General features: G+C 43.7%; 2 protein-coding genes across 5 annotated transcripts in view; both read right to left on the reverse strand.

Annotated features, from left to right (window-relative positions):
• The window catches only part of PALS2 (protein associated with LIN7 2, MAGUK p55 family member), a 67,203-nt gene extending 43,071 nt beyond the window's left edge, over positions 1-24,132 (reverse strand). Inside the window, exons 1-2 of one of the 4 annotated variants that reach the window (XM_075827277.1) lie at positions 23,873-24,132; positions 762-880 (exon numbers count right to left, since the gene is read on the reverse strand). In XM_075827277.1, the coding sequence (XP_075683392.1) occupies positions 762-878 (117 nt within the window). In that variant the 5' untranslated portion in view covers positions 879-880; positions 23,873-24,132. Of the gene's footprint in view, positions 1-761; positions 881-3,584; positions 3,681-16,232; positions 16,264-23,872 lie in introns of those variants that run through there. The other 3 variants (XM_075827278.1, XM_075827276.1, XM_075827275.1) reach the window with 3 other exon arrangements.
• LOC142652601 (general transcription factor II-I repeat domain-containing protein 2-like) lies at positions 4,549-6,100 on the reverse strand. Its single transcript, XM_075828258.1, has 2 exons — positions 4,672-6,100; positions 4,549-4,577 (listed from the first exon to the last, which is right to left on the reverse strand). The coding sequence occupies exons 1-2, from the start codon at positions 6,098-6,100 to the stop codon at positions 4,549-4,551; spliced, it is 1,458 nt and encodes a 485-aa protein (XP_075684373.1).
• Positions 24,133-25,383: the final 1,251 nt, after the last annotated feature.

Raw genomic sequence — 25,383 nt, forward strand, 5'->3', positions numbered from 1 at the left:
GCACATACAAATATTACAAATAAAGGGATCCTGTCACATAAAACATGCAGTATTACCTCCAGGCAGCATGTTATAGAGCAGGAGGGGCTGAACAGATTCATATATAACTTTTTGGGACAAGGATAATTTATTGTCATTTATTTATAGAAATCCCTGCTCACTGTGGGCTGAAGAGTCCAGTGGGCGGTCCTACTCATGATGCTTGGCAGCTCTTTCCGTATGCACACTAGTCAATGGTTGAGACCACCCACTGTAGAAATCCATCTTTAGGGGGAGTTCACACAGAGTTTTTTTGGCAGTTTTTTTTACACGGAAACAGTGCCACAAAAAGCTCCAAAAAACATCCGAAAATGCCTCCCATCATTTCAATGGGAGGTGGAGGCGTTTTTTCCCCGCGAGCCCTATCTTCAGGCGTTTACGCCTCTGACCTCCCATTGACATCAATGGGAGGCAAAGAAAGCGTATTTCCAAACTGAATTTTGAGGCAGATTTTCCACCTGCAAAAAACTCTGTGTGAACCCAGCCTTAGTGAGCTCTATCAGGAGGCCAGCATCAAATAGCTTGGATTTTTCTTCATTTAAATCCACCGTAGTGTGAACGGAAGCTGAGGGTTTTCTAAGCGAAATCTTTGTTCTGTGAACAAGAACCTCATTCATACACTGTATTCTCACACATACAGAAGACATTCTCCGGCAAATATGCCTAACAGCATGACGGCATCTTTTCTGGTACCTGGATAACATTCCAAACCATACAAATACCTTAGCAAGAGATCTTACAATGGGGTTTTCCATAATCCCTTTCAAGAAAATAATATCGATTTCTTCTGCCCCTGTCGAAGAGGGTAGATCCGTTAACTTCTCCAAGACTTGCTGCATTGCTGTAAAGGGGGGGACGGGGGAACGGGACGAAAAAAAGAAAATAAGCCCTTTAAATTTCGTTTCCTTCAATAATGACATACTACCTAAAATTTTTGTAATTCTGCACGGAGTCAACACTTACAGACATGGTTTAACGTGTTTAAAGATAACGAACAGTGTGCCCCTTACCACCACCCGGCACATATTTGCACAAACAATAAATATATATAGTAAATATAAACGGTTCTAGAGAAGAAAATAAAAAGTGGTCCGTGTCTAAGGTGGTTATGATGCGGCTTTGTGATACACCAAAATGTCAAGTCTGAGCTTGGCCTAAGAAGTTAGTCAATTGCATCTGAACCTCCACATCTGGCCATCAGCCACAGAAACCCCAAGTCACAGCGGTGCAGGTCATTCAGAAATGAAGTTGTCCTACTATGATCCATCCTCTAAGTGTAAAGCTGCAGTAGGACAGGTCATTATCAATGAAAGACCAGGCTGTCGTGTCACACACAAAAATAATAAAATAGACATTTTCCAGCCACCGTATGATTTTTCAAGCACAAGACTCCTAGATCTGTTTTCACGATCTGGGGAAACTTTGTAGTCTGATAAGTATCATCATAAACGTAGTAAAAACTAAACACAAGACTAAGAAATTCAAGGGTACTGTAAGAACTATGGAGAAAACTCCTTTTAATAGTTTTTAGCAGACAGCCAAGGGAAAGAGTTTAAAGTCAATGATCACCAATTTCTAATACTAAAAGTACGAAGTCCAAATGCAAAAGCATTAAAAAATGCATTATCCTCATAAGTCCAGTATTTACAATCCGCTTAAGAGATTAACCATGTCAATCACCTGCTGCTTTCATACCGCCCTCTAGATATGGTTTATCCCTCATTAAAACATTACTACAAGGAAATGGCTTCAAGAAAACCAACAAGCACAACATTTCTGAAGATAAAGGATATGTGCACTTTTGCAAACATCAATAAAAAAAATGGAAGCAACTTTGCAATGTTTCAGTATTTTCAGTAAAAGGCTATTAAATGCTATCAGGCCTCAGAGCAAAACTTCCACCGCACAAACAAAGGGATTGACCGTTCTTCAGAAGAGTTACCAACCACTATGTAAGGGCTGGAAAAGTAGGACTTAATGGTCCTCAAAGTCCTAGGACTCCTGGCAGCATTAAAACAGCTTTTTACATGAAAACGCAAAATCAAGACAGCAAACGACATATCCAGGAGCTCAGCATCCCCCTTTCTATTCAACACTGCCCTCAGATAGGAAAGCATAGCAGATCTGACAGACCACTTTAAGTAGCAGACCCTGTAATAAAAGGTTATAGTTGGTTGGCTAAAGTTCATGTTAATCTTTAATTCATGAGAATTTCACTAGTTAAATTATTTTGTTCATGTAAACTTTAACCAAGATATACTTCATTTAAAGTCCACACATACTGCTAATGTTTAGAGTTATACATAAAGCACACGAAGGTGCGTCAGGCTTGAAAAGATGCCAATTGACCAGTGCGTCTGCCTTTTAGGCCTTATTCACCTGAACGTGTCCGTTTTGCGCACGTAAAAGTTCAGTGCGGCATCAGTATGTGGTGCGCGGCTGCGTGATTTTCGCGCAGCCGGCATCATCTGGTTTTATGTTTACAGACATAAAAGCAGGAGGTGCTTTTGTGTTTTCACACTTTTTTTTTTTTACTACTGTAGCACGAATCACACGCGGCACCCGGAAGTGGTTCCGTGTGCTAAGCGCGATTTGCACGCACCCATTGACTTCAATGGGTGCGTGCTGTGCGAAACACTGGCAAGTATAGGACATGTCGTGAGTTTTACGCAGCGGACATACGCTGCGTGAAAATCGCGACCTGTCTGAACGGCCTCATTCACTTATATAGGTCTTTGCGACGCGCGTGAATTTCACGTGCGTAGCACGGACGTAATGTACGTTCGTGTGAATAAGGCCTTAAGAGGATCTTGGAGGGGTTCAGTATATTCCTTGCACGAAATGCAGTTGTAAATCCACTTTACACATAATCAAGCATTTTATCACATAATCCACATAAGGAAAATCAAGACTTTTTTTCCTGCTTATTTGGGGTGTGTGGGGTGGACGGACACAGACTGACTCATCTTCGCTAAAGAGGAAGGGGGTTTATCATAAAAGTCTGATCACCAGAACTGGGGTCCCCGAGTGTCCTGGAATGGAACAGTACGTGAATGGAACAGTACTGCGCATGAACGGCCATCGCTCCATTCACTTTTTTTGGGGGTTACCAAAGATAGCGCTCAGGAGCCTATTAAGTCCTGATCTGGCAGGGCTTAGACTAGGCTACCATAAAATGTTGGCAGCCTACCCCCAGGTCCCTTAGTGACCCCCGTAAAAAGGTGTATTATCAGTCCCTTTGGGCTTAAGGGCAATGCTTCAAGGGGAAAAAAAAGAAAAAGTATGCTAAATAGCTCGCCTCCAGAAGGAACACTATTCCTCTAGTGCAGGGGTCAGGAACCTTTTTGGCTAAGAGAGCCGTAAACGCCACATATTTTGAAATATAATTCCGCGAGAGCCGTACAATATGTTTAAAGGGCCATTGACAGATCAATCGCTCCAATGTTCACTTAGTACAGCAAGGAATGCTCCTCCCTGCTGTATAAAGCCACAACTGGACTGAAACAATGGTAATTAGCAGTAAAAAAATTAAATAAATAACTTACATTGTGAGCTTGCGATGCATGACATCAGTCCAGCAGTCTGGCTTCTTCTTTTTCCTGCGCATGACTGGAAGCTGGCATTCTTCCCACCTGATGTTGAGAGAATGCCAGCTTTGAGGCATTCGCAGAAGAAAGAAGCTGGAATGTTGGACATGTCACACAACGCATTGTCAGTTATGTCAATTATCTATTTTATTATTTTACAGCGAATTATTGTTTAGGTCCAGCGGTGGCTTAGTGCAGCAGAGAGGAACACTCCTTTGTGTACTAAGTGACCGCTGGAGCAATTGTATCTGTCAGTGGCCCTTTTAAAAGTGTTGGTCTTACAGAAAATGAACAAAAAAGAGAGGCTCAGACCCATAGGGAACTAAAGCATTTACTACTTAAAGTGGTACATACAAGCAGGCACACCCAGCGTAATAAATAATTGAACTTTATTAAATAGTCTCACTGTACATAAAGTGCACACATTGACTTGTATTTAATTTTAAAGAACAACAAATCTCCGAACTCTTTTTTTTATAACATAATAACGTTTTAATGCTGTTGCTAACCAACGATGAATAGAATACTTCCTACCGTTAATGTGACTTCTGGTGCTGCATGGATTTGCTGATGGCTTTGTAATCTGGTTCATACGTGGTGAGGTTTAGCTTCATGCAGGCGTTGAGACTTCCATCCGTTAAACGTGAACGTATGTTAGTCTTGATGTGCTTTAGATGTGAGAAAGACTGCTCGCATGCATAGGTAGAGCCAAACATTGTCAGTACAGCAATACCCACACGCTGCAGTGTTTGGTATGTGACAGGAAGTGCATTCCAAGTTTTGACAATCAGCTGGTCTGCATGTTGGAGTTGTTTCATTTCTCTCCACTTGTGTTTGCTTGCCAACTCTGCTTGCTGTCGTGCAAGTTTTTCCAAATCTTCATTAAGTGATTTAAACTTATTCACCCACATGTCTGAAGCCTTCAGGTCAGCAGCTTGTAGCTCAAAATCTCTGATGGAGACACCAGGGATATAACTCAGGTCAGTGCTGTCCAGTGCACACTCATGTGGATGAGTGATGAACTTAAAAAGACGAGTGTGCTCACGAAATTCTCCAAAGCGCGCTTTGAATGATTGCAGGAGATTGGATGTAAAGCCTGCTAGCTGCTGAATATCAAGATGTTGTGCAGGGTCATTTGCTGTGCATGCATCTTTAAACTCTCCCAGTTTTTCAAAGTGTATTAAACGACCTGTTTCAATGTCTGCGATAAACAGTTCCAGCTTATTTTCAAATGCAAACACAGCTTGTTGAAGCGATAAAACTGTATTACCAACGCCTTGCATTTTCACATTGAGCTGGTTCAGATGTTCAGTCATATCTACAAGATAGAAGAACTTCAGGAGCCACTCAGTGTTGGACAACTCAGGATGGTCAACGTTTTTCATTTCAAGAAAAGTTCGTATTTCACTCAGACAAGCTGCGAAACGGCTGAGCACCTTCCCTCTTGACAGCCAGCGCACGTTGCTGTGCAGAAGCAGACCAGGATAATTATTCCCAACTTCATCCAGGAGTGTTTTAAACTGGCGATCATTTAAAGCACGGGCAACAATAAAGTTGACCACCTGAATGACAAGTGACATCACCTCACCAAGCTGCTCACCCAACATCTGAGCACAAAGTGCCTCCTGATGTAGGATGCAGTGAAAACTAAGGATAGGTCTTTTTTCATGTTCACGAAGAAGCGCTACAAATCCTTTGTTTTTTCCTACCATGCATGGAGCACCATCAGTATACACTGAAATAAGTTTATGCATTGGTAGATTTTTTTCTTTAGTGAACTCAGTGAATGACTTGAACAAATCATCCCCTCTTGTTGTCCCTTTCAGAGGCAAAACAGCAAGACTTTCCTCATGTAACGTGTCACCGACAGCATACCTTGCAATGATGCTGAACTGAGACATATGGCTTACGTCAGTTGATTCATCCAAAGCAAGAGAAAAGAACAGAGCTGTATTTATGTCCTTCACTTGGGATGCCTCAATCTGATTTGCCATCATGATGGCACGGTCATGAACTGTTCTTGCTGACAGAGGCAGGTCTTTTATCCGTTTGATAATCTTGGCTTTATCCGGAAAATCATCAAAAAGTTCATTGGCAACATCAAGCATAAATGTTTTGGCATACTCCCCATCTGTGAATGGTTTTCCGTTTCTGACAATTGCCAAAGCACCAACAAAGCTAGCCGAATTTAAGTCACCTTGTTGGGTCCAAACTCGAAGTTGCTGCTGACTAGCTTGCACTTTGCACAGCAGCTCTTGACAGGCTTTCTTCCTGCTGTCCCCTGCAGGATATTTCGATGCAAATGAAGCATGGCGTGTGTCAAAGTGGCGCTTTATATTTGACCGCTTCATGGATGCAATTTTATCATTGCATATAAGACAAACTGGTGAACCTGCTCTCTCCACAAAGGCAAATTCGTCTGTCCACTCCTGCTGAAAAGTACGATACTCCTCATCCTTCTTTCTTTTAGCCATCTTCTTCACTAACTAGTTATATTCGTTGTGCTCTGCAGCTCCGACTACCGGGTTGATCCCTGCATCTTACGTCACGCTGCTCCCTCTCTCTCCATAGAGGTAAATGGAATCTGCTGGCAGCGTATGCGCACCAGTGGCAGCACGACGTAAGATGCACGGTTCAACGCGGAAGTAAGAGCTGCGGAGCACAACGAATATAAATGGAGGGGGTTATGAAGCTCATGTCTCCTCGGTTCAGCAAGCGCCGAGGAGGCAGAGCCGGCGGCGCATGCGTGCTAGAGTGAAAGTATATGCAGCGATCCCACACAGATACGTCATCGGGTGGAATCGCTGCATTATGGGAGAAGGTAAAAACAGGGGCTAGCGCCCCAATAACATATAGCACGGGCGCCGTTCCTGAGCGCTTTATTACAGCTCTGGGAGACCTCCAGAGCTGTAAAGAAGCGCTCAGAACAGATTTTTGCCCTGATAGTGGTCCTTTAAATCAGTTTCTTATGCCCACAAGAGATTAATTTAAAGCCCCCAAGAGTGTAATATGGGTGGCAGATGTTTTTTAAGGCCATATTTTTTTTTTTTTTTTGGGGGGGGGGGCTATATAATGGATTATGTGGGATTATTTTCAGGGGTGAAGTGGGAAGGGGGGGTTGGTGGGACACACTGTATTACACAGCCCCTTTATTGATGCAGCTCACTGCTGCTGACCATGAGGCTGTGTAACAATTTCCATGTTATAATGTTCACATTCAAAGCAGCAGCACAGCCAGGGGTTTCTGGAACGTCCAAGGGAGACACAAGGGAGGAGGCAGATGCCGCTTCACTAGGGGACGCAGGTGCGTGCTTGCAGACGGCGCGGCTATGCAGGGAGTTATGGGAAATGTAGTCCATGCTCCCTGCCGCTCACCACTGCCGCCAATGCTTATCAGGCCATCAAAGAACTACCAATATCAGCGTGCACCGCGGCCTGATGGAGCGCGGTGCACGGGCTGATGGAGCGCGGTGCATGCATCCTTCCCATAGACAGGTAGGAGCCCTGTCTGCGAGCCAGATACGGCCATCAAAAGAGCCATATCTGGCTCGCGAGCCATAGGTTCCCGACCCCTGCTCTAGTGCCACCTATCGGTGACTACCCTGTAAGTCCATGTCCAACCCCCTAGGTGGCACTAGAGAGTTTTATTTCTTCTGGAGGAAAGCCATTTTTATTTTTTTTCCAGTGAACATTGCCCTCACGACTACCTAGCAGCTATCAGAACCTTACAAAAGCTGCACCAAAGGCATCTTTCAATCAGAACCCTACCCTGTACTGCCGAGAAGCAACAACTCCGAAACTGTGCTGTCTACAGATGAAGGGCGTCTCCGATTTGGCTATTAACTGGTCATGTTTCAAGACTCTATAAAGGGTTGTACATTAACTTACAGAGTAGTCACCACTAGGTGGCACTAGACAGTATTCTTCCTTCTGGATGAGAGCTATTTTATATTTGTAGATTATTAGTGGTAGCTTTAGGCTGATACAGCGAAAAATGTCTGCAATTTCTTGGAAGGGGTTTCTAGTTTCATGGGTAGAAACGCACAACAGAGGGTGTTAGAAAGTGTTTTGCTGCATGTGCCTGCAGTATTTATGAACTATAGTGGGAGAATTGGCCAACGTTGCATTATCTTTTGAAATACAAAGGAAACCCAATATTTCCAAGAGCTCTGAGAAAGTACAGTACACCGCCACGATTGTTGGAGGCGCTCTTTTTTCATCCTGGCACCATGTTTTATGAGCACTCTTCATATAAAGCATTGATGAGATTCTCAGACCTAGAGTGGATTTGGTTTAAGTTGGTTACTTCTGCCTGTGTGTCTTTACAGACCAAGAGGTTTTGAAGAAGGGAACCAGTCAGTCTCAAATATGATGAGACCATAGGGAAAGCAAAATTGCAAACAGGAAGGTCTAAGAGTAAGACCAAATCAATTCAAGGTGCATAAGCGAGGGGGGGGGGGGGTAGGGGTTAAAGCACTCAATCATTTCTGAATGCATTGACAGGCTTTCCTCTGGCAGCCACCAGGGGATCTGAACGCATTTGTATTCATACAGCGCCTATTGACTTCAGTGGGCACTTTATAAATGATTATGCAGTAAACTCACCCAAGTGGCTGCTCGAGGTAGCCAGAGTTTTATCATTGAATGCTCACGGAGATTAAGGGCTTACTCAGACGAACGTATAAGTAGTCTGTGTGACGGATGTATTTCTATGGGGCTGTTCACACGGCCGTTGTTTTAACGGACTGTGTGCAGGGCCAGTGAAAAAAATAGGACATGTCCTATTTTTGTCCGTTTTCTATAGGAAAAAGTGGCAGAAAAAGTGTGACACCCAAACCCCCATAAGACGCACCAAAGACGTAGTGTATGTTGTGCTTTACATATTTGGCTATAGATTTTAATGTAACATCTGGCCGCACACAAAAAAAAAAAAACGCACCACAAAATCGGGAAAAAAAACATTAAAAAACGTGCGTGAAACTAGCTTATAAAGTACAACACTTCTGCGATAGGCACACAGTACATGGTGTTTTTTATATGGAAATCATGGTTGGCAAACACGAGTTTGATGTATTCCTACAATGGCAGCGATCCAGAGGAAATCTTTGTGCAGCCACCAGTCGGACACATGGCAGCTTCAGCTAATAACGGAGTTCCTGCGGTAATTATGGTTCCCGGCTGAAAACAAATATGTTGTGATAATTGCCATCAAACAAAAAAATGAATCAGCAGTCCGCGTCTGAGAACTGCGTGGCCATTATACTTGTGCCAGTGATTCAGATTGTTCAACCACGGGGTATTAATTATCACACAAACAATCTGCAATGACCAAACTCATATGCTCGAATTGGAGAACTCCACAAAAATATTTAGGAAACTTCCAAAATTCCGTGGGGAAGGTTGAATAGGAGAACACAAGGCAGCGATGAGCATTAATACTGGCAGGGAGTCCGGATGCTGCTAGAAACACTGAAATGACATTTCCTCTAAGGTCTTGTTCACATACGTTCTATTGAACATCTGTCATTTTGTAAGTTTCATCATTTGCTCCTCTCTGGAGTATTCAGTTAGATTATTACATTTAGGGAAAGTTCACATGTAACAAATTTGTTGCGGAAATATACTGAAGCAAATCTAGCTGCGGATTTTAGTGCAGATTCTAGTTTCAATGTGGAAATTCCGGAATAAATATGCTAACACTTCGCAGTAAAAATTGACATGTTGCGGATAAAAAAAAAAAACACAAAAACAAAAAACGCAACACAGGCCAATTTCCATATGGAAAGTTTCTGCATCATGTAGATTTGTACACATCTCATCCACTTTTAGGGTATGTTCACACGGCTTACTTTCGGACGTTTTTTTGGGCCGTAACCTGTCAAAAAATTGGAAGCAGAACGCCTCCAAACATCTGCCCATCGATTTGAATGGGATAAGCGGCGCTCTGTCCCGACGGGGTGTTTTTTTTATATGCGGCAGCTTTGAAAAACAGCGCGTAAAAAGACGCCTCATAAAAAGTAGCGCATGTCATTTCTTGAGACGTTTTTGGAGCGGTTTTTCATGGACTCTATAGAAAACCCAGCTCCAAGAACTGCGGGTAAAAAACACGAATTTGCTTAAAAAACTTCTGATCATCAGGAGCGGTTTTCCCTTGAAAACAGCTCCGTATTTGCATACCTTTTTTTCTAAGGGTGTGAACATTCCCTTATGGTACCTCAAAACGCTGCAGAATTTCCGACCGCAATTCCTAATGGAAATTCCACAGCTATTCCGCAAAGTGTGAACAAGGCCTTACTGTTTAAGGGCACGTTCACAAATATCGTATACGCTAAGGATTTTTCATTCAGATTTGTGGACTGAAAATCCACAGCGTATTACAGTAGCAGCAAAGTGGATGAGATTTTAACAAAAGTCACGCACATGCTGCAGATAAAACCCAAACAAAATAGGTGTATAAACTGACCTGTGGTACGGATTATAAATATACTTTCTGTATAAATTCCTCAAGTTTTCAAGAACTCTGCTTGCTTTTATTCAGTAGGAATATTCATTGTTTACTTCCAGTGGATACAATTCTGCCCACGGTCATGTGATGGAGACACAGGTGCACGGCTCGTTACAGTTAAAATACGTGCATCAGGGCTGTCGTCTAACGATCTCAGCACCTGCGTGTCCATCACATGACCATGGACAAGATTTTATCCACTGGGAGTAAATAATAAATTACCTTGATGAATGACAGATCTTGAATACAGAAACTATATTGAAAAATTGTAGAACGAACAAAAAAAAAAAAAAACATTAGCTAAAACCAGACAATCCTTTAACCCCTTAGTGACCAACAGTACGCCTTTTTACGTTCCTCACTAATGGGCTTTAGGCTAATGCGACGCCTTTTAACGTGATCGCATTAGCCTAAAGTAGCGCCGAAATTAATGATCGGGGCTCCGTTCTCTCAGCTACCGGAGGTAGCTGAGAGTTCGGGGCAACGACCAGAGACCATAACGAGTGGTCTCTGGTCACGTGATCGTCGTGAATCGCTATTTCACGGCGTTCACGCTAAACCGGCGGATAATCGCCATTTCTCTCTCCTCTCATGGAATAACTCCTTAGAGAGGAGAGAGAATGGGTAAATAGTGCGCCCCCCCCCCCGTCCGATTCCCCTTCATGTCCGATCCCCCCCCCTGGTTCGATCCCCCCCCCCCGGTCCGATCCCCCCCCCACGGTCCGATTCCCCCCCCCCCAAAATGGCGCCCGAGTGCGCTTTGCATAACTTACCTGTGTCGTCATCTGGCACAGCAACAATCAGGGACCGTTGTGACTGGTCCCTGATCAGGTGATCTCTGTGATAAAACCTATCACAGAGATCACTGACAGTTATTTTCAAAACACAGCCAGGACATGGGCTGTGTTTCTCTCTCCTCCCATTGTAGTTGTTCTGAGAGGAGAGAGAAATCAGTCTAAGTCCTGTGCTGTGAAGAAAGAAAAAAAGTGATAAAAAATCATCGTTACATATACATACATATATATATAATATATCAAATCTATATTAGCGTCAGCGCTAGATTAGCGTCAGCGCTAGTTTAGCGTCAGCGCTAGTTTAGCGTCAGCGCTAGTTTAGCGTCAGCGCTAGTTTAGCGTCAGCGCTAGTTTAGCGTCAGCGCTAGTTTAGCGTCAGCGCTAGTTTAGCGTCAGCGCTAGTTTAGCGTCAGCGCTAGTTTAGCGTCAGCGCTAGTTTAGCGTCAGCGCTAGTTTAGCGTCAGCGCTAGTTTAGCGTCAGCGCTAGTTTAGCGTCAGCGCTAGTTTAGCGTCAGCGCTAGTTTAGCGTCAGCGCTAGTTTAGCGTCAGCGCTAGTTTAGCGTCAGCGCTAGTTTAGCGTCAGCGCTAGTTTAGCGTTAGTGCTAGTTTACCGTTAGTTTAGCGTTACTTTAGGGTTAGGGCTAGTTTAGCGTTCGTGTTTAGGGCCGTTTAGAATTAATTTTACGTCTGTTATATAAAAAAAAAAAAAAATATATATATAAAAAAAAAAAAAATTTGTGTCGTTTTTAGGATTTTAGGTTTACTTTAGGGTTAGGACTTATAGGGCATATATATATATATATATATATATATATATATATATATATATATATACATACACATCTATAAATATGTCTCAGCGTATGTACAGCGCGGAGCAAGCCTACGCCTTGCTATGTTCCGACACTTCTGAAAGCGAAACAGACACCGCTTCAGAATTTGTTCCAGACAGTGACAGTGACGATTCTAATTCCACCGCTGAACCCCATAGTCCTATGGTGGTGGATACGTCAGTCGCTGTAGAGGTGTCAAGTGCAGGGCCGAGTGTTGCAGTCCCTCCCGTGATGTGGGATCCTGCACTATCATTTTCCCCCCAAGTACCCCAATTTGAAGCGACCCCAGGAATTAGTGTCGACGTCCAAAATTTTACCCCCTATAATTTTTTTAATTTATTTATATGTGATACGGTCCTAGACTTGATAGTCCAGCAGACTAATCTGTATGCTAGGCAGTTTGTTCTACAAAAGCCTGCGTCTATGTACTCCAGAATGTGGAGCCCCACAAGTGTCCCAGAAATAAAAATTTTTTTAGGCATTACCCTCAATATGGGTTTGGTTAAAAAACCCTCTGTCCGGTCCTACTGGACTTGTAGTGCTGTCCACGCTACCCCTGTATTTGCAGCAGTGATGTCCAGAAACCGCTATGAGGCCCTAATGCGATTCATGCATTTTACTGATAATTCCCAAGTCCCCCCAAGAAGTGACCCAGCTTATGATCGGCTTAATAAATTAAGGCCATTAATCACCCTTCTAAATGATTTATTTTTAAAGTTGTACACCCCTGACAAAAATTTGTCAGTAGATGAATCGCTCATGAGCTTCAAAGGGCGTCTTTCCTTTCGTCAATTCATCCCTTCCAAACGAGCCAGATATGGGGTGAAATTGTACAAAGTTTGCGAGAGCACAACGGGTTACACCTGCGGTTTCAAAATCTATGAAGGCAGGGACTGCCAAATTTATACCCCAGGCTGCCCAGAAACTATTGGCACCTCTGGCAAAATTGTGTGGAACCTAATGGAGCCAATTCTGCACAAGGGGTACCACGTCTATACAGACAATTTTTATACCAGCGTTGCCCTTTATAAAGCCCTCCATGCTGCAAATACAGGGGCCTGTGGGACAGTACGGAAGAACAGAGTGGGACTCCCACAACAGTTGGTGTCCAGGCGTTTGGGAAAGGGAACATCCATGGCCCTTGCAAGTCAGGAATTGCTTGCAGTGAAGTGGGCCGACAAGAAGGATGTCTACATGCTGTCCACCGTACACACGGACACCACTGTGGCAATTACGGAGAGGGGGGCTACCACTGCAAAGCAGAAACCTGTCTGTGTAACAGACTACAACAAATTTATGGGGGGTGTAGACCTTTCCGACCAGGTGCTTCAGCCTTACCTGGTGAAGCGCAAAAATAAGGCCTGGTACAAAAAGGTAGCAATCTACCTCATCCAGGTTGCTACCTATAACAGTTTTGTTATTTTCAAAAAAGCCCAAGGAACGCTCACTTTCCTTCAATTTCAGGAGAAGGTCATTGAGCATCTCCTTTTTGAGTCCACTATACCGGCACAATCCTGCGAATCTGAGGATGTGCGCAGGCTTTCAGAGCGCCACTTTTTACACCCTATTCCCTCCACTGAGACCCAAAAATATCCCCAAAAAAGGTGTCGGGTATGTAGCAGGCATGGCAGGAGGAGGGATACCCGCTTTTATTGCCCCATGTGTCCATCAAAACCAGCCCTTTGTAACTATCCCTGTTTCGAAACCTTTCACACGGTTGCAAATTACTAGAATTTAACACAAAAAAAAATAATGGGTTGGGGGCCTTTTTAGGGAGTCAATTTCTTTATATTTTCTTTTTAGTTCGTGGGCTTTCCAAGTAGGGATTATTTCTTGTGGGAGAGGTTGTAGAGCACATTTTTTTCAGACCGTGAAACTAATTTTACCCCTTATGATTTTTTTTATTTATTTGTGGGTGATCAAGTGCTGGAATTAATTGTCCAGTACAAAATCCCACATCCACAATTTTTTTATTTTGACTGTTCTTATGACTATGTCCTGCCACATACGGCTGTTACATTCCTAATTCTGTACCGTGATACGGGCATGATCTTTTTTTTTTATTTGGAGGATCTCTAATAATCGAGCTGTTCCTTATCAATACACCATGGGCTTTGTTACGGTTCTTCTGGAAATACTCATTTTGGGGATTAGTGATCCTTTACTGTTCCTATAGATGGTTTTGGACACTGTCCTTTTATATATTCTGTAGGTGATTGGTTGTTTTGTGCACATAGCGGTTCCTACCTTGCCGGGCAGGGGTCTGTTATGGTGTACCGCGTCACTTGGCACATTCGTCCCTCATAAGGATTGATGGAGCTAAAGAGACGTTGTACAACCAGTCACTGAAAAAAAAAATCCTTGTCATGACAGCCCTGCAGGTGTTCTTCTATCTAGTGAACAGACTCGAGTTTGCAACATAGTTGGATACATTTTCCTCCATTTGTTTGAAGATATTGCCCGTCACTCCAGTACAGTTTATTTTTTCCTCTCTGACTGATTTTATATTAGGACAGAATTCTGTCCACAATGACATCATAATGGCACCAACTGCTTCTTCAGCAAGACATAGTCATAAGTACAGGCAAATACGTCTATAGCAACATGTATCCGTTATGAATACACGGCTTCACTTCTATTCTGTGCCGCACAAATTTATTAATGTGGCATATTTCTAACAAAATAACCTTCTACCACGTCTCCTCTATTTCATGTGGAAACGTAATAAAAGCTTCAAGAAAACATTATATACCCATAGTGTCTGAAATGATACCCATTATTTCCTCCTTTAAAAAATTTTTGGTCCGCATGCCCACTACACCACTAGATGAATACCTTTAGGGGTTTAGTTTTTAAAATGGGGTCATTTCTGCGTGGTTTTTTTTTGTTCAGGCAGCTCAATGCCTCTAAATGCATGATATGGGGCCTAGAATTTATTCAATTGTGCCCTGAAAGCCAAAGGGTGCTCCCTCTCTTTTTGGCCCAGCCACACGTCTAATAAGCAGATTATGGCAACAATGAGAGTATTTTTGAAAACAGGAGAAACAGGGTGATAGATTTTGGGGTGTGTTTCTTCATTTTCATGTTCGCTTTACAAAGAAATCGGTCTTCAAAGTGATACTTTTATATAAAAAGTGTTTTTTTTATTTTATTTCACCAGCTATGCATTAAATTTAGCAAAAAACTGTGGGGTCAAAATACTCACTACACCCCTAGATAAATACCTTAAGGGGTCTAGTTTTCTAAATGGGGTCGTTTATGGGGAGTTTCTATCGTTCTGGTAGTTCAAAACCTCTCCAAATGTACAGTGGGGCCTAAAACATTTTCAAGCAAAATAGGAGTCCTGAAAGCCTCCGGGTGCTCCCTTTCTTTCGGGCCCTGCTGTGTGTCCAGGCAACACATTAGGGTCACAATGGGGGAATTTTTGAAAACAGGAGAAACAGGGTGATAGATTTTGGCGTGTGTTTCTTCATTCTTATAGTCGCTTTACACAGAAATCGGTCTTCAAAGTGATACTTTTATTACAAAAGTGAATTTTTATTTTTTTTCACCTGCTATGCATTAAATTTAGCAAAAAACTGTGGGGTCAAAATACTCACTACACCCCTAGATAAATACCTTAAGGGGTCTAGTTTTCTAAATGGGGTCGTTTATGGGGAGTTTCTATCGTTCTGGTAGTTCAAAACCTCTCCAAATGTACAGTGGGGCCTAAAACATTTTCAAGCAAAATATGAGTCCTGAAAGCCTCCGGGTGCTCCCTCCCTTTCGGGCCCTGTCGTGTGTCCAGGCAACGCATTAGGGTCACAATGGGGGCATTTTTGAAAACAGGAGAAACAGGGTGATAGATTTTTGGGTGTGTTTCTTCATTCTCATGGTCGCTTTACAAAGAAATCGGTCTTCAAAGTGATACTTTTATGAAAAAAGTTAAATTATATTTTTTTATGCCTGCTTTGCATGAATTCTTACAAAAAAACTGTGGGGTCAAAATACTTACAACACCCCTTAATAAATACCTTAAGGGGTCTAGTTTTCAAAATGGGGTCACTTGTGGGGGTTTCCACCATTCTGACACCTATGAGCCTATGAAAACCTGGCTTGGTGCAGGAAAACAAAATGTACTACAAAATTTATACAATTATTACTTAACTTGTAAGTCCTCTAAATTGCTCAAAAATTATTTTTTTTTTTCAAAAGTGCTGCCAAAATAGAGTAAAGAGATGGAAATATATATTTAATAAAAAAAAATTGTACAGTATGTGTGTACATATGTGACATATTGCAGTTAAAAATAGGGAAAAATGATAATTTTTACAAAATTTCTTCAATTTTTCTATTTTTTAAGTTATTTCCGCAAATCGTATCAGTCTACTTTTACCACTAAAATAAAGTACAACATGTGACGAAAAAACAATGTCAGAATTACTTGGATATTCAAAACTTTCACAGAGTTATTCTCTGATAAAGTCACACATACCAGATTTGACAAATTTGGCTTGGTCATTAAGGTCCAAACAAGCTTGGTCACTAAGGGGTTAAAGACCCCATCCAAACACAGACATGCAGATGTTAAATACTGGAAAACAGAAACTAATGGATTAGAACCTTGAAGGGCACGCGGTCGCCATCTTGGTTGATAATCATTACTATAATACAATGCATATTTAAATTGTTTTCTTGGGAATTGGTAATTTTTGCAGCGTTATAAACTTAGATATGATAGTTTACAGGTGGACCCTGCGTGTAAGAGGCATTATACAGCCATTTTTTATGCAACAGCCATTTTTTATGCAACAGCCATTTTTTGATGCGTTTTTTTACGGCTGTTTTTCTATTGAGACAATGAAAACCGGCTCCAAAAACTGCTCAAGAAGGGACATGCACTTTTTTACGGGGCCTTTTTTTACGCCCTGTTTTTTTTTTTTAGTAAAAAAAACGCCCAGTGGGTATGAAACGCAGTTTTTCCCATTGAAATCAATGGGCAGATGTTTGGAGGCGTTTACAGCCCGAAAAACGGCTGAAAATAAGCCATGTGAACATACCCTAAGGGTACCCTACAGGTGCGGATTTCTCTGTCGATTCTCTGTAAATTTCTCCCCTTTTACATTGAAAAGAGTAATCCGCATGTGAACATCCAGAAAGAGGGTACTGCGAACTTGAAAATCTATGCATGCTTTGATTTCCACGTGGAAAACGTTCCGCAGCACGTGAGTGAGATTTGTTTAAATCTCATCCACATGGCTGGGACTGTAATCCGCATGGAAAATCTGCAGCATTGCTGCTCAGCGTGGTCCAGGCCTAAAGGGAATGTCAACAATTATGACCTGTCCACATGATCGGTGAGAATTGTCTGATTGCTGTGGGGCCTAAAACACCAGTTTCCCCTCACTGCACCCCCCACACTGAGAAGCTTGAATGGAGCAGATATCCAGCATGCGCAAGCCGTTCCATTCAATGTCTTTAGGACTGACAAACAGCTGAGCACTGTACTCAGCTGTTTCTGTCATTCCCATAGACTTAATGGAGCGGCACCGCACATGCTCGACCACTGCTTTGTTCAATGTCCTCCTCACTGCGGTCGAACACTGCGGAGGAACGGGGGTTCGTGATCCCTGTTCTCCCACTAGTTGCTGGTCCCAGTTGTTGGGTCCCCAGCGATCAGACAATTATCACTTATCCAGTGGATAGGTGATGATTGTCAATTGTGGGACAACCTCTTTAAGAGCTTAAAGAGGCTCTGTCACCAGATTTTGCAACCCCTATCTGCTATTGCAGCAGATCGGCGCTGCAATGTAGATTACAGTAACGTTTTTATTTTTAAAAAACGAGCATTTTTGGCCAAGTTATGACCATTTTTGTATTTATGCAAATGAGGCTTTCTAAAGTACAACAGGGCGTGTTTAAAGTAAAAGTCCAACTGGGCGTGTTTAAAGTAAAAGTCCAACTGGGCGTGTATTATGTGCGTACATCGGGGCGTTTTTACTTCTTTTACTAGCTGGGCGTTCTGACGAGAAGTATCATCCACTTCTCTTCAGAACGCCCAGCTTCTGGCACGCTGTGTCGTCACTCACTTCCTGCCCAAGGTCCTGCATCGTGTCCAACGAGCGAGGACACATCGGCACCAGAGGCTACAGTTGATTCTGCAGCAGCATCGGCGTTTGCAGGTAAGTAGCTACATCGACTTACCTGCAAACGCTGATGCTGCTGCAGAATCAACTGTAGCCTCTGGTGCCGATGTGTCCAACACGATGCAGGACCTGGGGCAGGAAGTGAGTGACGTCACAGCGTGATCTCTCGAGAACACGCTGTGTGTCTGCACTGCCAGAAGCTGGGTGTTAATGAACAGAAGTGGATGATGCTGATTCGTCGTCAGCATCATACACTCCCATTCCTAACGCCCAGCTAGTAAAAGAAGTAAAAACGCCCCGATGTACGCACATAATACACGCACAGTTGGACTTTTACTTTTAAACACGCCCAGTTGGACTTTTGCAAGCCTCATTTGCATAAATACAAAAATGGTCAAAACTTGGCCAAAAATGCTCGTTTTTTAAAAAATAAAAACGTTACTGTTATCTACATTGCAGCGCCGATCTGCTGCAATAGCAGATAGGGGTTGCAAAATCTGGTGACAGAGCCTCTTTAAAGTCAACGCCAGTGACAAGGGACAGATGCTGCAAAATACGTCGGTGCTATATAAAGATAGAGAAAAGTCACACTTACTGAATCTCCTATAGCCTCTATAAACTGGACTCTAAGAAATGTTGTATGCATGAAGTAAAGGAGCAGAAAGACAATGAGGATTCCAAGAAGCAATCAGCTCAACATGTTCTGTTAACAGGAGGCTGCCAAGTAAAAGATAAGACCGGACAATAGAATAAAGTGCGAGAAAGCGAACACATCTGACGTCTGCGGTGATCCAACTGTAATATAGGTAGAGCCCCTCACCTCACAAACTTCATGCACCAGTCAAGGACCAAGAACATCTTCTTTATTACAAGCCATTTAGGGTATGTGCACACGCTAAACTAAAAGCAGCTGTAAAATACGGAACGGTTTTCAATTTTCAGCAGTTATAAAAGCATCAAGCGTTTTTTTGCAGCCGCTTTTGGGGCTTTTTTTCTATTGACCCAATGAAGAAAAAAAAAAAAGACTCCAAAAATGGCTCAAGAAGGGACATGCACTTTTTACGGGGCACCGTTGGGAAAAACGGCGTTTCGTTCCATTGAAATCAATGGCCCGCTGTTTTTTGGGCATATTCAGCTTCCGTTTTCCCAGCAGTTTACGACCCGAAAAAAGGCTGAAAATAAGCAGTGTGAACATAGATAAGGAATCACTGTCGAAAGAGACCCAGGGCCGGCATTTATACACGGTAGTATCTATGGCAAACGCCTGCTGTACCAGTCACAGAACTACAGGCGCTCCTCCTAGGTCAATGTGGCCGTTCACACAGTCGTTGTTTCAACGAACCGTGTGAAGGATCCGTGAGAAAATAGGACATGTCTTATTTTTTCACACATCCCTCCATAGACTAGTCCATGGGGGATGACTGATATCGCGTCCCACATCGCAGAACACAGATGCACCTCAGACGTGAAAAGCGGCCGTTTTTCACATCCAAGATGCACAACGCCCGTCTTAATCTAGCCTTAGCCAATCACATTTAAACTCATGTTAAATAGCAGTCAATACACAGCTGCCATTAGATAGTGATTCTGAGTAACCCCATATAAAGTTCAGCTGTTCTATTAGGATTTTCCTGACATTTTCTTTGTTACTTGTGACAGCAAAAGCCATGGCCCGTAAAGTGCTTACAACACATTAAAGGGACCTGATTGTTGAAAGGCATCAGTCAGTCAGGGTACCAAAGAATTTCCAGGGCATTAGATATACCATGCAACACAGTGAAGACCGTTATCAAGAAGTGGAATACATTTGGCACAATAGTGACATTACCAAGAACCGGACGTCCCTCAAAACTTGGTGACAAGACGAAATTTGGTCTGGGAGGCTAGCAAGATGCCTACAGCAACATTAAAGGAGCTGCAGGACTTTCTGGCAGGTACTGGTTGTGTAGTGCACGTGACAACAATCTCCCGTATTCTTCATATGTCTGGGCTGTGGGGTAGGGTGGCAAGACGGAAGCCTTTTCTAACAAAGAAAAACATCCGAGCCCGAATATGTTTTGCAGAGACCCACATCAAGTATAAACATGTTAGGCCAGATTCACACGAGCGTGTTCGGTCCGCGATATACGGTTTGTATGTCGGCCGCATTTCCCAGACCGAACACACTGCAGGGAGCCGGACTCCTATTGTCCTAGATATCTATGACGCTAGGAGTCCCTGCCTCGCTGCGGGAAAACTGTCCCGTACTGTAATCATGCTTTCAGTACGGGACAGCAGATCCGAAGAGGCAGGGACACCTAGCATCATAGATCACTACAATGCTAGGAGTCTGGCTCCCTGAAGCGTGTTCGGTCCGGGAAACGCGGGTGACATACGGACCGTACATCACGGACCGAACACGCTCGTGTGAATCCGGCCTTATGGTCTAATAAGACCAAGGTTGGACTTTTTGGCCATAATTCCAAAAGGTATGTTTGGCGCAAAGCCAACACTGCACATCACCAAAAGAACACCATACCAACAGTGAAGCATGGTGGAGGCAGCATTATACTTTGTGGCTGTTTTTCTGCAGCTGGAACTGGGGCTTTAGTCAAGGTGGAGGGAATTATGAACAGTTCCAGAGATCAGTTAATATTGGCACAAAACATGCAGGCCTCTGCTAAAAAGCTGAAGATGAAGCACAAGAACGACCCAAAGCACACCTCCAAGTCGACAAAAGAATGGCTTCACCGGAAGAAGATCAACGCTTTGGGATGGCCCAGCCAGAGCCCAGACCCTTTCTTAAAGGGGTTGTACAGGCATGGGGCAGTTTTTCATACTGATGATCTATCCACAGGATAGGTAATCAGTATATGATCAGTGGGGGTCCGACACGCGAACGATCATCTGTTCCACCTGCCTCCGGGCACCGTCAGTTATGCAGTGGTCAGTGTCAGAAGCGGATGGCTTTTTAACTGGATAGTTTTAAAAATCTTGTACTTTTTTTTTTTAATAGTCCCACCAGGGAACTTGACCCGCCAATCGTTTGTACGCTTACATAATATACTGTAATACTTCTATATATTCTGCCTGTCTGTGTAAAACAGACATGGCAAACCTGGGGGCCTTCGTTTGTCCATCAGCACCCAACGACTGCATTGTAGAGGGAGCCCCCTCCCTCTGAGTAACTACTTCGATGTCGCATTCGCTATTGACAGCGGCATTTGAGGGGTTAAAAAACACATCGTATCTCCGATCGCGGCCAGAGCGTCAGCTGTAATATACAACTGACACCCGTTGCGGATAGTGTGGGCACAACTCCTGTGACAGCACCATCCCAGTGTTGTAAATGCATTTCAAATGTCACCCAGGAGTTAAAGACAAAGAACCTTAGGGCATATTCAGACATGTGTATTATACGTCCGTGTGCTATCCGTTAAAAAGAAAAAAAAACCGGACAGCACACGGACCCATGAAATTCAATGGGGCTGTTCACAAAGCTGTTTTAACGGACAGTGTGAAGGGCCCGTGAAAATATAGGACATTACCTAATTTCTTCCATTTTTACAGATCCCTCAATAGAATCAAGTCTATGAGGGACCCGTGAAACTGGTCCAGCACGGGTGAGACTCGGTGGTGAAAAACAGCCATTTTTCCGGCCCGAGTTTCCACTCATTCGTCTGAATAAGCCCTTAGACTGTAGCTACAGGCTTCAACCCTGAAGAACGCAGAGCGCTTTTTATATTCAGACTATATGGCAGCTGCAAGGTGAAACCACTTGTATGAGTGATATAAAAGATGAAGAGCTAAAAGACACACAAACATTAGAAGAAAAAAAGATCTGTAAGACTATAAAACACATGACCACTTGTTTTATGAGATCATTTCTTATCACAGAATTATAAACTATTGTATAAAAATATAGCATTAGTGTATATTATAGCACCAACATATTCTACAGCGCCGTACACCGGCTGTATTCACTCACGTCAATTCCTGCTCTCCCAATCTCCCCATACCAGAGATACACATACAAGGCAGACTCTGCTATCAGTACGTTGTTGGAGTGTGGGAAGAAACCAGGTTACCTGGAACAAACCCAAGGAGAACATACAAAGTCCATACAGTTGGCCAGGATTCAGGAGCAGAGTGCTATGCCACCGATAGACTGGCATCCAGAGAACTAAGGAACGGATATAGAACCAGGAGAAGGGTCAGGATTAATAAAATCTCACCACCCTGATCTATCGGCTTCCCAACCAGGTGTGCATCATTCATGGAGAGCTTCCCCTCAGACCATACTCTTCCTGAACTGCAGGGGGCAGCACTTTGGCAAATTACCATTGGGGATGGACAACATTTCACTTTCTGCCTCAGCGGCCCTAATCACAAGGGTCATCGCCGGGTTCCTCTGATCGAACATCTATGTGGAGCACTATCATGAGACCGTGGCGCTTTAACCCTTTATGGGGCATCTTACAGATGCTTATATTATACAGCGGGAGCTCTACAGAGTTGGGGGCTCACGTTTTGCTGCAGAAAAGGATGAGACAGCCGCTCCCCCCTCCAGTCAACGATGCTAAGAGTCCTAACGTTCTCACCAACCCTTCGTGAGGATTTTACAGATGCCTTTATATAAATAAAACACCAACTGTCTCAGGACTATGGCACCCTCAACTCAGCGGTCATAAGACATTACATAAGGGCATCTCTAAAATGCTCATAAGAGGGTAAATCAACTGGCACATAAACTGGGGTACCGTTTGCCGCTTCAGTTGCCGATGCTTATGAGGCAGCATTGATTTGAGGGAAGCTGCTGACAGCTCCATCCTCCAGAAATGCCACCATGTCCTTAGCATAAGGACTGAAGAATCAGCTCACGGCAGCCCTAAACTCCAGTCTAGTAGGCGCTATACAATCACTATCTCTGCCCTTCTCTTATTTACTGAATATAAAGCTTTAAAGAGGAGCGGTCACCTCCCCTGACATGTCTATTTTACTAAATACTGGAACTCTGCTTTGTGCGATTCCTCGGTTATTCCTCCTAGAAATGTATAAATAAATTGACAACTGGGTGTTACCGGTCCATTTTCTAAAGGGGTGTGTCCCCACGCAGTCACACTGCCAGCTCTGATTGGACAGCGTCAGTCTGTGTAGTAACTCACACCCAACTGGTAACACCCAGTTGTCAATTTATTCATAAATTTCTAGGCGGAATAACAGAGGAATAGCACAAGGTAGAGCTCTCTTAAAATATGCTCCAGAACTGTTATTTCATGGGGAATACAAGTAATTACTAAACAGACATGTCAGGAGAGGTGACATGTCCTCTTTAGTGCTAAGCCTACAGCTCCAGCGAGTGACAGGGCACATACTAGTCTAGTCCCTGGCAGTGCTCCTCAGGAGGCCGGCCGCTTCACTACAGGGATCATATAACTCGCCCAACACAGAAATCTGCACTGGTCGCCAGAAGAAAAAAATAAAATAAATTCTACACCAGTTTCTTTATATGATCAAAAAATCATTTTTTATTTAGGTTTCTAATATATATATACATACATACATACATACACATTACTACACCTATTACTAAACCGCCCCCCTCCGGAGGAAGACTGAATTAAAGAGGGCAGCAGCAGTAGTGAGCCCCCCCTCGTCCTTAAGCTGGTCCATTGATTGAGAGGGCTTCCCCAGCAGCAGACACTTCGGGCAGTGCAGCACAGAGGCAGGGTCATGGGGTACGGACACTACAATGACACGTGATATTAGACCAGGCATACATGTATGTGGAGGAGCATGTGTCTATACGTGCTGCACATGAGACACGTTACTGCCACATGTCACATATGAAGGAGCCCGGTCCACACACAAGTATAGTAATACAACGTTACGAGGCTCCTGCTGTAGGTGACATGCGGGGACAGTGAGCGGTACACCGCCAGCACACGCCGCCGCTGCTGAATAGCCAGGACACAAATCACAGCGCTACTGACCGGTGACAGCCACTCACCTCTTCCGGGCGCGCTGTCTGTCAGTAGAACGGGGGATAATAAAGAGAGCTCCGATGCGTGCTCACAGCTCCGATGCGGCCGCGGTCTGCCGTTCTGTCACTGGATAACGGGCAGACAGAAGGTGATAACCGCTGACATGTGACCCGCGATCCTTCTTTTCCTCACGAACTCTCCGTGAGCACAGCCGGCGTCAGCGCTACTGTGAACGAGCAGCGGCGCGGCCCCGAATTAGCGGGGAAGAGCTACACGGGAGCGCGCAGCCTCAGCGCGCGCGCCTATTAGGGTTGTTGACGTCACGTTCGGGCGCCCGTGAGCAGCGCAACGTTACGTCATTTAGAATTCAATGAGCAGTCGGCGCCTCCCCTGTGACCCCGCCCCATCGTGTGATTGACAGCTGATTATCAGGATTTCTGTCCCGGCCGGAGGCGCTGCGCTTCATAAAAAGCCGGGAAGATTATTGTCATTATTAAAGAAGCTGAGCTCTAAGCTCAAAGTAATAAGAGCTGCAAATATTACTCATGGACATGTACGGCAATGTTTCTGGAGAATATGTGTAAAAATATATATTTGTTATTATTTCACGGGTACTAGAGATGAGGGAATTCTATTGGCCTATTGCAGTTTCGCCGAGTCATGAATGCATTGGGCAGATCAATTTTTCATCTTACGTAGGTTAGGGCAGCACAGCGACATCTGATTACCTGCATGTTTCTCTACGGTGAATGACGATTGCGAAAAATATCGACATGGTTGAAATTTTGGCTATCATTGCCAGGCGCCCGTGACTTTTCCCTTGTGGGTAACCATTGAATCGGATCTGCCAGCTGAATATGCTACCCTATATAAGAGGGACAGGTCCAGTCACCTATTAGCCAAAGCGGCCCAAAAATGTGCTGTTTGGCTACTAGGAGCGATCAAAATGTACAACAGATTATTAGTTATGAGTCCATTTTTTTCATGGGGAGACGGAGCGCTCCACCTGCCCCCCTCAGCCCATAAATACACCGGACGTAGCTATGAGTGCACCGTGGACGGTCATTAGAGGGTTAAAGCTGGTGATCAGGTTTAGATCAAATTGTCCAAACCCGCTGATTTTGGTGGGATCATCCGGCAATCTAATGTGTATGGAGGCCTCCTGATGTTAGATTTCATCATGTCCAATTCGTTGTCTGTCCTGTGTCTGGCATCAAGCTGTTCCCCTCTCCTCATTAAAATAAGCATGCACACTAGGCTGGTCCGAGCATGCATGTTTAGTGGGGAGCGGGAGATCTAGCTGTCAACTATATAGCCGCCTAACTCAACTTTATTGAATAAACATCACAAAACAGTAAAACACGTACTCGTACTTGGTGGTCATGACAATTGAGCCACTTGTGTTTGTATAGGAAATACTCCAAGTATTGCCGCTGACAGTTGTATTATTGGATATTTTGGCTTCACGGTTGCTTATGCCGTACCTGGTTGTCATGGCCAGCAGAGGCTTCAGCTAATGCCTATAAAGAGGGGAATC

This window comes from Rhinoderma darwinii, chromosome 5, assembly GCF_050947455.1.
Source record: "Rhinoderma darwinii isolate aRhiDar2 chromosome 5, aRhiDar2.hap1, whole genome shotgun sequence".
Classification (NCBI taxonomy): Eukaryota; Metazoa; Chordata; class Amphibia; order Anura; family Rhinodermatidae; genus Rhinoderma; species Rhinoderma darwinii.

Bases quoted from the DNA above. Each gene is read 5' to 3' on its own strand.
- LOC142652601 (XM_075828258.1), bottom strand. From the start codon at position 6,100: ATGGCTAAAAGAAAGAAGGATGAGGAGTATCGTACTTTTCAGCAGGAG. The intron at 4,578-4,671 runs GTGAGCACACTC...TGTCTCCATCAG, and splicing joins AGCGCGCTTTGGAGAATTTC to AGATTTTGAGCTACAAGCTG.